Here is a 16,038-nt window from a genome sequence, read left to right as displayed (position 1 = left end):
GCCAGCAACACCGATAACGATTATCTGACCCGATGCTGATCCTCCCCTAAGTCGACTCAGCCTTAAATTAGTACCTTGTGTGGTGTGTAAACATCAGCACTAGGGAGACAAAGGCGGCCGGGAGTGGTGCTTGCCACCGACCCCCTCGTGTGCCGTGCCGACCTTAATAGGTGCTCGCTAACAGCACTTGCCCCAACAGTCTGTTAAGGCTCACACAGGGGATCTTTGATAGTGAAGGTGAAAGTGGAAGTAGACGTGACGGTTGAAGTGGTGGTTGAGGTGGTGGTTGAGGTGGTGGTTTAGGTGGTGGTTAAGGTGGTGGTGGTGGTTGAGATAGTGGTGGTTGAGGTGGTGGTGTTTCTACTGCTGATGATGCTTGTGGACTTATTGGTGTCTGGATTAATGTTGCTGATGGTGATGATGATGGTGCTGATGATGGTGATGATGATGATGGTGATGATGATTTGGCTGCAGGTGCACATCCCGCTGGTGTTGCTGCTCCTGTTGCTGATGATTTTATTGCCGCCGAAGATGATATTGCTCAGAGTGCTGCTGATTGTGATGATGGTGTTACTGTCCTTTCTGATGATGTCATGTGATGATGACGATGATGCTGCTGCTGCTGCTGCATGAGACGCCACGCGCTCCCTCCCCCGCGTTGAGCAGCGAGAGAAGGAAGAGGAGGTGGAGGGAGAGGATGAGCTGGGTGGGGTTGACGTGGAGGAGGAGGAGGTGGATGTTGAGTCGGAGGAGGATGAGCTGGGTGGGGTTGACGTGGAGGAGGAGGTGGATGATGATAAGGAGGGAGAGGAGGAGGTGGGCAGGGTTGACGTGGAGGAGGTGGTGGGTGTTGAGTTGGAGGAAGAGGAGGAGGTGGGTGGGGTTGACGTGGAGGAGCATAAGGAGGGAAGGGAGGAGGTGGAGGGAGAGGATGAGGTGGGTGCGGTTGAGGAGGAGGGAGGGAGGGAGGAGGTGGGTGGAGGGAATGGGGGTGGCGGTCAGCGAGCGATCATTCAGAGCGCGCCGTGACGATCGATGCCGTTCGCTCCGCGTGAACTCCGAGGGGGTGGGGGGGGGTGGGGGTGGGGGGAGCTGCCCGCCTCGCGCACGGAGCTCGTGATCCCTGCAGAGCGAGCACGTGACCCGACCTTCATCAATCGCGCTGAGATTTAATTGCGGCTGTCACGTGGCGGGAGGGAGGGGAGGGTTGCGGGAGACGGGGGAGGGAGGGAGGGTGGCAGGGATGGAGGGAGGGAGGGAGGGGGGAAGGGGGATCAACTGGGACGCGTTCCCATCCGTTAGCAACCCCGCCCCGTAGGACATCACTGGCGAGCGGCCACAGACGACCGCTCTGGAGATACCGGAGGTCTCCCACGCTCCAGGTGAGGTCACCCAGCACGCTTCAGCCTGCTTAGCTTCCGGCTGGCTACGGCTGCGCGTGACGCATCTGTGATCCAGCACTGCGTAGGCGGCAGCTGCAGCAGGAGCAGCGAGGGTTGGTGGATCAGCACGCAGATGATGTTGTGAAACTCCCCTTCCCGTGGGCTTCGAGGAGGAGCCCATACTCTGGCTCGCCAGGAGTTGGCGGTACAGCAACGTTCTGGCTGATCTCCATCCATCCTTTCTCGACGGGGGATAGAGGGTTGCCCCCCTCGCGCAAGGCGTGCTTTTTTCTTTTTTTCTCTCTCCGGGCGCTCCGATTTCCTCCCCGCAACTCATCGCTTATCGGCTGTACGTATCCTCGAAGTAGAAACTTGAGACGAGTCACGTGACTCGGGGCGGGGTCCACCCGGAACGACCCGAGTGGGGCACCGAACCGAGTCGCAGCGAGGCGCGAGCGTGACCACGACGCCACCCTGTGGCCCTCCTTTCTCCTAACCTCTGCCCCCTCCCCCCCCCCCAAACCACCAATACCCTCTCCCACCTCTCGGCCCCACGCGTGCCACCACAGAAGTCCAAGATCACCACGTACGAGAAGATGTGGATCTTCATGGACAGCCGCGCGCAGACGTCGCTGGTGAAGAGCAACGACGAGGGCATCAACCGCGTGCTCACCACGGACTACGCCTTCCTCATGGAGTCCACCAACATCGAGTTCGTGACGCAGCGCAATTGCAACCTCACGCAGATCGGCGGCCTCGTGGACAGCAAGGGATACGGAGTGGGGACCCCCATCGGTACGCGCGGTGGGCACGGGTGGAGGGGGGGGGGCACGGGGGGCACGGGTGGAGGGGGGGGGGGCACGGGGGGCACGATGGGACACATTGGCAATGCCGTTGATGTGCGGGTTCACAGACGCATGGGGTTACGGCAGAGGTCGCAAACGGGTTTTGATTCCTTACCCGTACCCGTACCCGTACCCGTACCCGTACCCGGCCGCACCAGGGTCGCAAATGGTTACCCGTACGCTACCCGTACCCTACCCGAAATGAGTGACAAACGGTGACTCACCAGTGACTCACGGCCTACCCGTACCTGTACCCGGCCGCACCAGGGTCGCAAACGGGTACCCGTACCCGTACCCGGCCGGGTACGGGTAGCCGGGTATCGGGTAGGGTACGGGTATCGGGTACCCGGTTGCTACCTCTGGGTTACGGCGGCTCTGGATCTGCACGGACAATTTCAGGAGCGATGTTCTGTTCGAATGCGCGGTGAGATGTCGATGCTCGTGTTCCGTTTACAAACCCTGTACAGCCAGTGGTTGAATTTCCACATTCGTATGGCGGAGGCGAGTCCATCCATAGGTTGTCCTTAATGGAAAGAGAGGGAACATGGGTTGAGATCAACACCTCAACCGGGAGTAGAACTTGCACTTTCCCATTGCGAGCTGGTTTCGCAACTTTCATGGCTGTAGGGGCGCGGGGCAAGGCTGTAGGGACACGGGGCAAAGCTGTAGGGACACGGGGCAAGGCTGTAGGGACACGGGGCAAGGCTGTAGAGACACGGGGCATGGCTGTAGGGACACGGGGCAAGGCTGTGGGGACACGGGCAAGACTGTAGTGACACGGGGCAAGGCTGTAGGGACACGGGGCAAGGCTGTAGAGACACGGGGCATGGCTGTAGTGACACGGGGCAAGGCTGTAGGGACACGGAGCAAGGCTGTAGGGACACGGGTCATGGCTGTAGTGACATGGGGCAAGGCTGTAGGGACACGTGGCAAGGCTGTAGGGACACGGGGCAAGGCTGTAGAGGCACGGGGCATGGCTGTAGTGACACGGGGCAAGGATGTAGGGACACGTGGCAAGGCTGTAGGGACACGGGGCATGGCTGTAGAGACACGGGGCATGGCTGTAGTGACACGGGGCAAGGCTGTAGGGACACGGGGCAAGGCTGTAGGGACACGGGGCAAGGCTATAGGGACACGGGGCATGGCTGTAGTGACACGGGGCAAGGCTGTAGGGACACGGGGCAAGGCTGTAGGGACACGGGGCAAGGCTGTAGGGACACGGGGCAAGGCTGTAGTGACACGGGGCATGGCTGTAGTGACACGGGGCAAGGCTGTAGGGACAGGGGGCAAGGCTGTAGTGACACGGGGCAAGGCTGTAGAGACACGGGGCAAGGATGTAGGGACACGGGGCAAGGCTGTAGGGACACGAGGCAAGGCTGTAGGGACACGGGGCAAGGCTGTAGGGACACGGGGCAAGGCTGTAGTCACACGGGGCAAGGCTGTAGTGACACGGGGCAAGGCTGTAGGGACACGGGGCATGGCTGTAGTGACACGGGGCAAGGCTGTAGGGACACGGGGCAAGGCTGTAGGGACACGGGGCAAGGCTGTAGGGACACGGGGCATGGCTGTAGTGACACGGGGCAAGGCTGTAGGGACACGGGGCAAGGCTGTAGTGACACGGGGCAAGGCTGTAGAGACACGGGGCAAGGATGTAGGGACACGGGGCAAGGCTGTAGAGACACGAGGCAAGGCTGTAGGGACAGGGGGCAAGGCTGTAGGGACACGGGGCAAGGCTGTAGTGACACGGGGCAAGGCTGTAGGGACACGGGGTATGGCTGTCGCTCTCCGTCGCGCCGTGTGCAACCCCAAAGGAGCTCGGCTCTCGTTAATGGAGAGAAAATGAATTGGAGATTATCTACAGCTGACTGGGGGGCGATGGGCGGGTGGACGGGGGGGGGGCTCCCCCTACTCATTCACAGTGACGTCACCACGGCTAATTAAATGCGTGCGCGCGGCACTCATTCACCCCCCCCCCGCCACAACTCCTCAATTCCCCCGTGGCCCCCTCCCCTCCCCCGCACTCCCCACCCTCCCCCCCACCTGCTGATCTGAACCGCCCTGCATACGAAGGGGAAGAGGAGGGAATCGCGGGACGATTTAGAATTCAATTTAAAAGTGTGAAATGTAAACACGTGGTGCGGGGGTGCGGGGGTGCGGGGGTGCGGGGGGTGGGGGGGTGCGCCCTGCCCCTCCCCCACAGCCCCACCCTCCCCTCTTTCCACCATTCAGCCCCTCCACGTGTGCCTTGTATCTCGCTCATGGGTTTCAGCGCAGGGTGCTGGGTACCCTCGTGCTCGGTGCAGGGTGTCCCGGTGCAGGGTGTCCTGGTGCAGGGCGTCTTGATGAAGCATGTGCTGGTTGCGGGTGTCCTAGTGCTGGGGGTCCTGGTGCTGAGTGTGTTGGGTGTCATCGTGATTGGTTCTGGGTGTGTTGGTGCTGGGTGTGTTGGTGCTGGGTGTGTTGGTGCAGGGTGCCCTGTTGCTGGGTGTGTTGGTGCTGGGTGTGTTGGTGCTGGGTGTGTGTGGGTGTGTTGGTACTGGGTGTGTTGGTGCTGGGTGTGTTGGTGCAGGGTGCCCTGTTTCTGGGTGTGTTGGTGCTGGGTGTGTTGGTGCTGGGTGTGTGTGGGTGTGTTGGTGCTGGGTGTGTTGGTGCTGGGTGTGTTGGTGCTGGGTGTGTGTGGGTGTGTTGGTGATGGGTGTGTTGGTGCTGGGTGTGTGTGGGTGTGTTGGTGCTGGGTGTGTTGGTACTGGGTGTGTTGATGCAGGGTGCCCTGTTGCTGGGTGTGTTGGTGCTGGGTGTGTTGGTGCTGGGTGTGTTGGTGCTGGGTGTGTGTGGGTGTGTTGGTGCTGGGTGTGTTGGTACTGGGTGTGTTGGTGCAGGGTGCCCTGTTGCTGGGTGTGTTGGTGCTGGGTGTGTTGGTGCTGGGTGTGTGTGGGTGTGTTGGTGCTGGGTGTGTTGGTGCTGGGTGTGTGTGGGTGTGTTGGTGCTGGGTGTGTTGGTGCTGGGTGTGTGTGGGTGTGTTGGTGCTGGGTGTGTTGGTACTGGGTGTGTTGATGCAGGGTGCCCTGTTGCTGGGTGTGTTGGTGCTGGGTGTGTTGGTGCTGGGTGTGTTGGTGCTGGGTGTGTGTGGGTGTGTTGGTGCTGGGTGTGTTGGTACTGGGTGTGTTGGTGCAGGGTGCCCTGTTGCTGGGTGTGTTGGTGCTGGGTGTGTTGGTGCTGGGTGTGTGTGGGTGTGTTGGTGCTGGGTGTGTTGGTGCTGGGTGTGTGTGGGTGTGTTGGTGCTGGGTGTGTTGGTGCTGGGTGTGTTGGTGCTGGGTGTGTTGGTGCTGGGTGTGTGTGGGTGTGTTGGTGCTGGGTGTGTTGGTGCTGGGTGTGTTGGTGCTGGGTGTGTTGGTGCTGGGTGTGTGTGGGTGTGTTGGTGCTGGGTGTGTTGGTTCTGGGTGTGTTGGTGCTGGGTGTGTGTGGGTGTGTTGGTGCTGGGTGTGTTGGTGCTGGGTGTGTTGGTGCTGGGTGTGTTGGTGCTGGGTGTGTTGGTGCTGGGTGTGTGTGGGTGTGTTGGTGCTGGGTGTGTTGGTGCTGGGTGTGTTGGTGCTGGGTGTGTTGGTGCTGGGTGTGTTGGTGCTGGGTGTGTGTGGGTGTGTTGGTGCTGGGTGTGTTGGTGCTGGGTGTGTTGGTGCTGGGTGTGTTGGTGCTGGGTGTGTTGGTGCTGGGTGTGTTGGTGCTGGGTGTGTGTGGGTGTGTTGGTGCTGGGTGTGTTGGTTCTGGGTGCCCTGTTGCTGGGTGTGTTGGTGCTGGGTGTGTGTGGGTGTGTTGGTGCTGGGTGTGTTGGTGCTGGGTGTGTGTGGGTGTGTTGGTGCTGGGTGTGTTGGTTCTGGGTGCCCTGTTGCTGGGGTTTCTGGATACCCTCATCGTGGCAATGATGAGTAAAAGGGCATCGCCATGACAACGATTTCAACCAATTCAGCTTCTGATTCAAACAGCACACACATACAAAGATCCCCCAAACAGCCTCAGCAGACTACGTGGCCAAAGAAGATGTCACATCGTGTGTGGGTCGCAGGAGACCCCTCCGGCACCCTAAGGGTGAATAGGGAATGGTTCAGACCACGCAGCTTTACCCAGGCCTGCCCGCCTCCATGAAGGCCCTTTATAGTTGTGAGCAGAGGGAATGGGACTCCGAAAGCACCAAGAGTAACCCAGAGCGCTGGTCTGTTGGTGGTATCATGGGCCTTGGCCAGGTCATCTAAACATAGATGTAGGTCTTTTTGAAATTCCCTACACCTCCGCTGTCGCCGCCACACAGAGAAACGACATTGGGGCTCTGCAAGCCTCTCCTCAGCGCACTGCCTGGCCAGGCGACATCGAATTACCCTTGCCAGGACCTTTCCCTGGCCTCACACGGAGGAGCGAGATGCCCCGGTAGTTGTGGCAATCAGTGCTGTCTCTCCACCAATTCATCCTTCCAATTCTGCAGAACCCGTCGTGTGGACCAGACGGTTGTGTTGATGCCGTATAGGGCAGTCTGCACACAGACGCTATCCTCCCTTGAGAGGTCATCTCTGTTCTAGATTTGAAGCTTTCGTGACTGCAAGGATTCATACTCTTAGTTCTTTCGGTAAAGTCACGTAGGTAAAAAATGAAATTAAAAATTAATAAAAATAAAACAATAAAATCACGACGTTTCGGAGGCAACACAAGTCTCCGTCATCAGGTGGGACCGTCACAGCCAGGTCATCTCTGCCCAGCACTTTTCCTGGCCTCAGACTCTGGATCGCCCTTCCTCAACAAATGTCACATCGGCGGCCAACTACTCACAGGGAGCGACTTCTTCCTCCCAATATTTGAGGCACCACAGCCTCAGCAGGTTCGTCCCCACCTTGCCCACGGTGCTTTCTGGGCTGAGGGGCGCCATGGTGGCTGGGAGATGTTAACTACCTCGCCCGGTACACAGGAGGTCGTGGGTTCGATCCCGACCCTAACGCCTGCTGCTGTATATAGGAAGTTTGCGTTTTATCCCCGCGGTTGTGTGGCTTCTTCTTCTTTTTCGGGTTCTCTAGTTTTAATCTCCACGTTTAGAAACACGCGTTCAGAGTATTTGGCTGCTATACATTTCCACGTGATGATGATAAGCCACTTCGTTGAGCTATCATTTGTGGCCAGGTCGTTTCTGAAAAACAGCTGCATAGCTCAGTGGAGCCTTACCTGGTACAAATAAAACTGTTTTAGAGTTTCCCCTCCTCCAAGACCCCACAGAAATACTCAGCAAACCTGCAGACCTGTTCCTGCGGTTCGGAAATTGGATCACCGTTCTTTCCCTTAAGGGGGTTGATAGGGGAGGCGTTTGCAAGTAACTTTTATGATGAAATTGCTTCTCACACAGGCACGTGTACACATAAACACGTGTACACATGTGCACGCACAAACACGTGTACACACAAACACGTGGAGACAAACACGTGTACACACGTGTACACATGTGTACACACAGACACGTGCACACACAAACACGTGTAGACACAAACACGTGTACACACGTGTACACACAGACACGTGTACACACACGCACACTTGCACACAGACGTGCATCTGCACGCCCCGCTACGGGGCGTTCCTCGTGTTAATGACTCCACGCCGTTGGGGGAGACGGTGGGGGAGGAAGAGGTTGGGGGGGGGGCTGCGGCGGGGAGGGGGGTAGCGCCGCTTTAATGAGAAGCCTGGCCCAGCCCCCCCGGCATGAGAACATCTGCCGCTACCCCCCCACCCTGCGCACCCCCATTGCCCCCCCCCCCCGCAACAACGCAAAATCTCAGTAGCTCAGCGATTTTTACAATGATTGCTTTACTGTAGGGGCGTCTCGCCTGCGGGGTGTCTGTGCGTCTGGCTGGGTGTCCGTGTGTTTGGCCGGGTGCGTGGGTGGGTGGTCTTCCTCTTTAGAGTTCTCGTGGAAGGGTGTTTTATCGGCCGGGTGTAATTGACTGAGTGTACGTTTGGCTGGGTGTATATTTGGCTGGGTGTCTGGTTGGATAAGGTGTGCGTCTGGGCTGGTGGCCTGTGCGTTTCTGTCTGGCTGTACGCCTCGCTGGGCCGTCAGCTGGCCCACTGGTCTCTGTGCTCGCTATATTTATGCTTGCCTGTATTTCTGCCTGGTTGTAATTTTTCGCTGGGTGTATGTTTGGATGGATAGCCTACCCTCTGAGTGCTCTTTTGACTGGGTGTTCTTAGTTGCTGGGTGTAGATTGACTGAGTCTATATCTGACTGGGTGTCTGTGTGGTTTGGGCATCTGTGAGTTGTATATCTGTCTGGGGCTCTGGATGAGTGTATTGCTGGTGAACATTGGAACAGATTCTGAACGGTACGCAAATAAGCAGGTGGACCATCGAAATTGCGCAGCGGCAGAGTGTGTTTTAGTGAATGTACGCAGGCAAGGGACATCGTGTAGACTGCCAAGGAAAGTTGTTGTTAGAGATGATGATTATGACGATGTCCGGGGGTCGAGACTAAAGACAGAGTGGCAGCCAACGGAGGGACGCGCTCGCGAGAGGACTCCCACGGCGAGAATGCGGGGGAGCTGTGAGCTCGGCTCGTGAGCAGGAGTTGGTGGTGGACTGGCTGCATCACGCGACCTGTGACAGACCGAGACGGCTTGGGCAGGCACTCAGCCAGCAGTGGATAGACCGCGACTCGTGATGGAGTGGACGGGAGGACGTGGAGCTGGAGGGGTGAATGTTCCGTTCGCAGCTGACTCAGAGGAGAGAAGGAACGACTTCACGACGGGGCTTAATAGTGCGGTGCGGGAGGGAGGTGGTGGGGATGGGGTTGGTGGGGGGGGGGGGTTGATCTGGGGGTGGCTGGGGGAGAGACAGGGAAGACACCGCCGCTTCCCCGAGACGATGTCCGCTGGGGTTTGAGTCCTCGTCGCGGCGAGCGTTGAAATCCACGCTCGCGGCGGCGGTGCCAGCGGAGGCGGCGGTGTGTCTGAAACGCGCGGAGTGTTTCATGCTCTCGGAGCGCTCCGAGTGCCGCGCTGCGCTCTCTGTCACCACGAGGAGTGCGGGGGGTGAATTCAGGGGGGGAGGGGAGGGGGCTAATCCGTGGACGTCTCTGCGGCGAGTCGTGAACATTTGTGGCTCGATAAGCCACTCGCAGTTTAACTGTTCATCTGCGCGTGTAAGCGCAGCGCACATTTGTAACATTGTCGCTCTCAGCAGGGCCCGTGGTGTAAAGTGCAGTCTCCAACTCTTATGATCCACGGTCTCCGTGCCCTCCCTAGCTATGTGCCACGAAGAAGGGGCATTGCCCGAAACGTCGCCTCGTTGTTTTCTCCCCCTTTGTAAAGCCACCGTGTTGTCGACACGGAACACTCTGAGTTGTCGTTGTTGTTGTTGTTGGCTGTGCTTGTGCACCCGCTGCCAACGCAGCAGCAGCAGCATCGCCAGATCGCTTGGGAGTCGAGGAGCCTCGATCGCGTTCGAGCACCGAACCCCGCTCAGCGATTCGCAGCTCTCTGTTGCGACCCCCCCACCCCCAAACCACCCCCCACCCCCCTTGACCAGACGTGGTGGCGTCCACCTCCCCCAATGCGCAACTGCGTGCCGAGGCGTGGACAAAGCCGTCGGTCGCGGCCGATGAACGAGTCGAGCCGCGCTCGCGAGACGAGCGATTCGGAGCGCTCAGGTTGGGGCATCTGACTACAGAGAGGGGGGGGGATGGTGGATTAGTGAGGGGTTATGGGGGGGGGCGGTGTTAGGAGGGGGGCTGTGGGAGACTCGCCTGACTGATGGTGGTGACTCCGTGTGGGTGAGTCGGCCCGTTTCATAGTGCGATACTCAACGGCGATATCCGCCCCCAAAAGAGAGAGGGGGACAGGGGGGCGTGGGGGGGGGGCGTCTGGGTGGAGAATCGGCGGTGTGGGGGGAGTGGGGGGCGAGGGGGGTTAGGGTGGGGGGGGGGCTAGGGGAGGGGGGTTGGTGGGATTCGTTGAAGGATGATGAGGTGGGCCGGGGGGGGAGGAGAGAGCGGTGGTGTTGGAGACGGGAGCGTCCGTCGCCTGACTGTGGAGTGCTGGGTGGGGGTTCGCCCAAGGGAAGGGGGTTGCGGGATCAGTGGGGGATAATGATGGGGTGGGTGTGGGGGTGGGGGTGGGGTATTTGGAGAATCGCGTCACCTGACATTTTCCCGAACGCGAAAATAGCGACGTGGGGGTCGGGACCGTCTCGCGGTGGCGGCGGCGGCGCGGGATGAGACGAACACGGCGTGGTATTTGTCTTTTGTCGAACTGCCAACGGGGTCAGCGGCACGGGGAGGGGGCGCGGATAGGCGTGCGAGAGGGATGTGGGGGGCGAGAGGTGGGGGGGGGGGGAAGGGGGGGGGGGGCTGGCGGAGGGGTGGGGGTCAAGCGTCGCTCTTGGCTCGCCACTGCCCCTGTCCGCGCTCAGCGCCGGGACGCGAACCCGGGTAGCCCGAGATGCGTGGCACGAGGCAGCGGACGTGGCACTAAGAGCGCCACTGAGCCTCACCCTGAACCCCTAACCCTCAACCAGGCCCCAGCCCTAACACTACGAAGATAAAGATCCCCCGTGTAGCCTGCGCAGGCTGTCAGGGCAAGTGCTGCTGTTATCGAGCACCTATGAAGAAGGTCCACACGTCACGTGAGTGGCCACCACCACGACCCATCATTGGCAATGTTTACACACCGCACCAGGTACTTATTTGAGGCTGAGTCGACCTAGTGATGGACCAGATATTCGTTACCGATGTGGGTCATGAACGGAAATCGAACTCAAGTCGCTGGGTTTGTCGTGGAGCTCCCTAACCACCTGCACCACCGCTCCTCCTCCCCGCAACCTCCCACACTCACAACCTCCGCAGATCGGTGTCTCACGCAGCAGGAGTCCCGCGGGCGGGAGGTCCCTACCGCTTACCCACAACCGCACTCTCTCATCCAATATTGACGAGAACTAAACCGCCCCCCCTCGCCCCCCCCCCCTCACCACCCCTCCACCCCACCACTCCGCACCGTCCCACCGACACTAATAAATTAATAACAGCGACGCACGAATTCTCGTGTCTGCCCTTCATTAATAAAACAGCGGCGAAGAGAACGAGAGAAGGGCCCCGTAGAAGCAAGGGTCAGAGAGAGAGAGAGAGACAGGGGGTGGGTGGATTCAAGAATTCAAGAATCCACCGGGCAACCCTTGACACCCACCCCTTCTTGAATCCACGCGGCAACCCATGCCACCCTCCCCTTCTTGAAATCCACCGGGCAGCCCTTGACACCCACCCCTTCTTGAATCCACGTGGCTTACCTTGCCACCCTCCCCTTCTTAAATCCACGGGGCAACCCTTGACACCCTCCCCTTCTTAAATCCACGTGGCTTACCTTGCCACCCTCCCCTTCTTAAATCCACGGGGCAACCCTTGACACCCTCCCCTTCTTAAATCCACGTGGCTTACCTTGCCACCCTCCCCTTCTTGAATCCACAGGGCTACCCTTGCCACCCACCCCTTCTTAAATCCACGGGGCAACCCTTGACACCCTCCCCTTCTTAAATCCACGTGGCTTACCTTGCCACCCTCCCCTTCTTGAATCCACGGGTCAACCCTTGCCACCCTCCCCTTCTTGAAATTCACCGAGCTACCCTGGGCACCCTCCCCTTCTTGAAATCCACGTGGCAACCCTTGCCACCTATCCCTTCTTGAATCCACGTGGCAACCCTTGCCACCCACCCCTGCTCGCTCTAATCGCATCGCACCCCGGGCACGCGGCCGCTCACGCCACAAAGTTGCCACCCCGCGCGGTGCGGAGGGCCGCTGAAGCCGGGCTCGCTCCTCTCCCTCGGCTCGGCTGCCGAGATCGCGGCGGCCGAGCCGAGGGTAACGGATTGGCCGCGCGCGCGAGTGCGGGGCGCCCTCCTCGAAATGTCAACCGCTCAGATCGGACGCGAGAGCTCAGCCGTGAGACGCTTAAGAGCGAAAAATGAACGTCGTTTTGGTGGTGACATCTCGCAGCCGCCGCCCACAACCCCCACCCCCCCCCCCCAAATAGGCCACCGTAATTCTCCCCCCCAATCGCCCTATCCCCTGCAACATCCCGACAGCCCCCATATCCCTTCCCTATCCTGTTCCTTACCCCTACAGGCCCGATCACTGTCGTGTCCCTCCTCTGCACCCCCCCCCCCCGCCTTAGTCCTGCTCCCACAACACCCCCCATCCCTCCCTTATCCCTCCCCTATCCCTCCCCATCAGCGTGACACAATTCTATCCGCTCCATCACGCCCCCTCCCCACAACGAACACCACCACCACCACCTCCTTCACCCCCTCCCGCCACAGTTGTTCATCTCCCATCTGACTCTGCGGCACACTCCAGCCGCTACGTCTCTCTTTCTCGCTCGCTCCTCATATCTCCTGCCCCCCTCCCCACCAATTCCTCATTCCCTTTCAACACCAGCCCCTCCCCCCTCCGCCCCCCTCCTCCCCCCTCCCATCCACCCCCCCGCCTCCTCCCCCCCCTCGCCGTCCCCACCTACGACACCTGTCGCCTGCACCTGCCGCATGCCTCGTCCTCAACTTTAATTAAGGAGAGGGGGGTGGGGCGGGGGGAGGTATCTGGGATGTGGCGCCCTCCACCCCACTGTGCCCCCCATCCCTGCCCCCCCCCTCCCTGCCCCCCCCCTCCCCTGCCCCCCCCCCTCCCCGCCCCCCCCCCTCCCTGCCCCCCCCCCCTCCCCGGCTCCGTCTGTCGGGACCTGGGCGGCTGGGCGAGGAGGGCCCGCAGCGCCGTGACGCTCTGCATGGAGGAGTTCACAGATGTTGTGCTCGTCAAGGGGAGGGAGGGGGGCAGTGGGGAGTAGCTCTGGACTGACTCGCCACCCGGTTCGATTCGATCTTCCGGCGCGGCAGCTGAGACGCCAACACTCCACCGTCTAGAACTCGCCCCCACCTGCTCCACCTTCCACACCTCCTCAGTCGCATCTGCCCCTCCGCACCCCACTAGCAACGGGAAGTGTAAAATGTGTTCACTGCAGTTGGATTATGACTGTGGCAGGTCACGTGTGGTACTTTAGCCCCTGAGTATTAGTTAGACTTTGTAATTTTAGTATAGTTAGACTGTACACCACTTATTTAAGTTTTAAGATTCCTACATGTTGAATGTATGCACCTTCCTGCCATAGTAAATTCCTTGTTTGTACATGGCGAATAAAACCCTTTCTGATTCTGATTCTAAAGCGTGGGTACGCGCCCCACCTCTGTCCACCGCGTCTGCTCGCCCAGTGGGCGCCATCCGCCCGCAGTGGCGTGCGCCGGCAATTGCGGGGCTGCGCCTTCACCCCGACATCCACCCCTGCCTCTAACTCGCATTACCCACAAACATTGCCTCCCCCCCACACACATTGCCCCCCCCCCCCACCCCGCAGGCTCTCCGTACCGTGACAAGATCACGATCGCCATCCTGCAGCTGCAGGAAGAGGGCAAGCTGCACATGATGAAGGAGAAATGGTGGCGCGGGAACGGCTGCCCCGAGGAGGAGAGCAAGGAGGCGAGCGCGCTGGGCGTGCAGAACATCGGCGGCATCTTCATCGTGCTCGCCGCGGGTCTCCTGCTGTCCGTGTTCGTGGCCGTCGGCGAGTTTCTCTACAAGGCGCGGCAGAACGCCGAACTGCACAAGGTGCAGTGACCACTGGTGCGGGTGGGGTGGGGGGGGGGGGCGGGCTGTGGTGGTGGTGGTAGTGGGGGGCTGTGGTGAGAGAGGTGGGATGAGTGGTGGGATGAGTGGTCCCGTGGAAGGGAGGCGCGGTGGGTACAGCCATGTCCGCGTGAACAGGGCCCACGCGTTCACGCCAACACTCCACCGCTATTCAACGCATTTCACCCAATAAACACGGAGAGCGACTTCTGTGTGGGTCTTAGAGGGGAGGCGATTGTCGCCCCACGCCCCCTGCCCCCCTGCCCCCCTGCCCCCTGCCCTTGATTCGCGACTGGGGCTGCGTGAGGGCTCGGGGGGGGGGGGTAAGAGGCCGTCAGGGCCGCCCAGACATTCATGGAGATCCCGGGATGAATGCCACGTGGCGGCTCCCCTCATTCAAGTTTTGAATGAGGGGAGCCTCCACGTGATGGTGATGTTCACCCCCCCCCCATCCCCCCCTCCCCCTGGGCAGTGTTTATGATGGTGATGTTCGCCCCCCCCCCCATCCCCCCCTCCCCTCCGTAGCCCCCGCACCCCCCCCCCCCTGCCCCCCGCCTGGAGGCGCGGACCTCCCTTCGTTGGGACACGAGGCGCGTGGAGGAGCTGTAACCGAGGGGGTAGGGCACAGGGAGGCTCCTCATTCAGCACAGGGCGAGGCACTGAGAGAGGCCGGGCAGCTGAGTTCGGGCTGGGGTCGGAGTCACAGCCTCACTCCTAGCCCGTGCTGGGCTAGGTAATGCTCCAAGGCTACAAAAACACCACCACGCGCCCAACTCCATCCAGACTTTCGTGAGAGTAACACGAAAGTCAATACCCCCGGCTTGAACGTGAATCTGGGATGAATTTGGAATAACGCCACCCCCCCCACCCCCACCACCCCCACCGTGTTTAACGTCCCCAGACAACCCTCTGTAGCTACTCTTTGGTTCTTTCGGGTAAAGTCACGTATGATTTTAAAAGGTCACGTGACTTTATGAAAGAACCAAAGAGTAATGCCTGCGGTCACGGAAGCTTCGAATCTAGTTTGGACCACCTCTGTAGTTCGCCGCCCGCCTGTGAATGAAAAAGATCTCGCTAGGCATGAAGGGGGGGGGGGAGGTGGGCTGGGTGCCGAGTGGGTGGGCTGAGCTCAGGCGCCGGGTTTGTTCGCCGTTATCGTGGAGCAAAAAGCGGAATCCCTTTCAGCTCTCGGCTCGCCGGGCGCTCACCCCCCCCTCCCTCCTCCTCTCGTCGCGTCCGTAATCGGGCGGCCCCCTTTTATCGGCGGAAACCCGCGGAGGAGTTCAGTGGAAATGTCAGACTCCGTTCTCGCCGAGTCAGATCTGCGATACCTGGGCGATAGCTGCGCCCGTGTCTAGAGGGTTCGCTCGCTCGCTCGGCATCGGCGATTGGAGGCGATCTCCCCTCCCTCCCTCCCTCCCTCCCTCGCTCTACCCACCCCCCACCACCACCCCCCCACCACCATCAGACGAGACCCACAAAGCAACGAGCTGTTATCTTGTCACTCGCGCCGCGGTTCTGCGTGTCCCCGAGTGTCCCTTCGTTTCGTTTAGAGAGAGAATAGGATCCGAAGCGTCGTTGGTGCTGCTCACTCGAGCACTTATCCAGGCATCGGCGCCCATCATCCTGTTCACAGACCCCTTTCAGAATCGGTGGAGGAAATTCCACGTTCCTATGGAATTTTCCGAGTCTACTACCATGATCACTCATCGATTGCTCCACGCGTGTTGAGGACTCGGTCTCTCTGGACACTGACGATTTTGTCTCATCCACCACCACCACCACCACCACACTGTTAGTCTACCACCACACTGTGGTCTACCACCACCACCACACTGTTAGTCTACCACCACACTGTGGTCTACCACCACCACCACACTGTTAGTCTACCACCACACTGTGGTCTACCACCACCACCACACTGTTAGTCTACCACCACACTGTGGTCTACCACCACCACCACACTGTTAGTCTACCACCACACTGTGGTCTACCACCCACCCCACCCACACTGCATGTCACAACAACACACCCACTCACTCACTCGCTCACTCACCCACCCACCCACTCACAACCCACTCACTCATCATCGTCGTCTCTCCCCCTCCCCCCCCGCGACTAAGGT

At 60.0% G+C, this 16,038-nt stretch overlaps 1 protein-coding gene across 1 annotated transcript; it reads left to right on the top strand.

Annotated features, from left to right (window-relative positions):
- The first annotated feature begins 1,493 nt into the window (after positions 1–1,493).
- On the top strand, positions 1,494–13,904 carry LOC144740484 (glutamate receptor ionotropic, kainate 2-like). The gene is made up of 2 exons (XM_078623336.1): positions 1,494–2,177; positions 13,645–13,904. Exons 1-2 carry the CDS (start codon positions 1,979–1,981, stop codon positions 13,902–13,904), a joined length of 459 nt encoding a protein of 152 aa, XP_078479462.1. The 5' UTR covers positions 1,494–1,978.
- The last annotated feature ends 2,134 nt before the right edge of the window (positions 13,905–16,038 follow it).

This window comes from Lampetra planeri, unplaced genomic scaffold (assembly GCF_965212315.1).
Source record: "Lampetra planeri unplaced genomic scaffold, kcLamPlan1.2.h2 scaffold_2202, whole genome shotgun sequence".
Lineage (NCBI taxonomy): Eukaryota > Metazoa > Chordata > Hyperoartia > Petromyzontiformes > Petromyzontidae > Lampetra > Lampetra planeri.
This window is presented reverse-complemented; position numbering and strand designations above follow the sequence as displayed.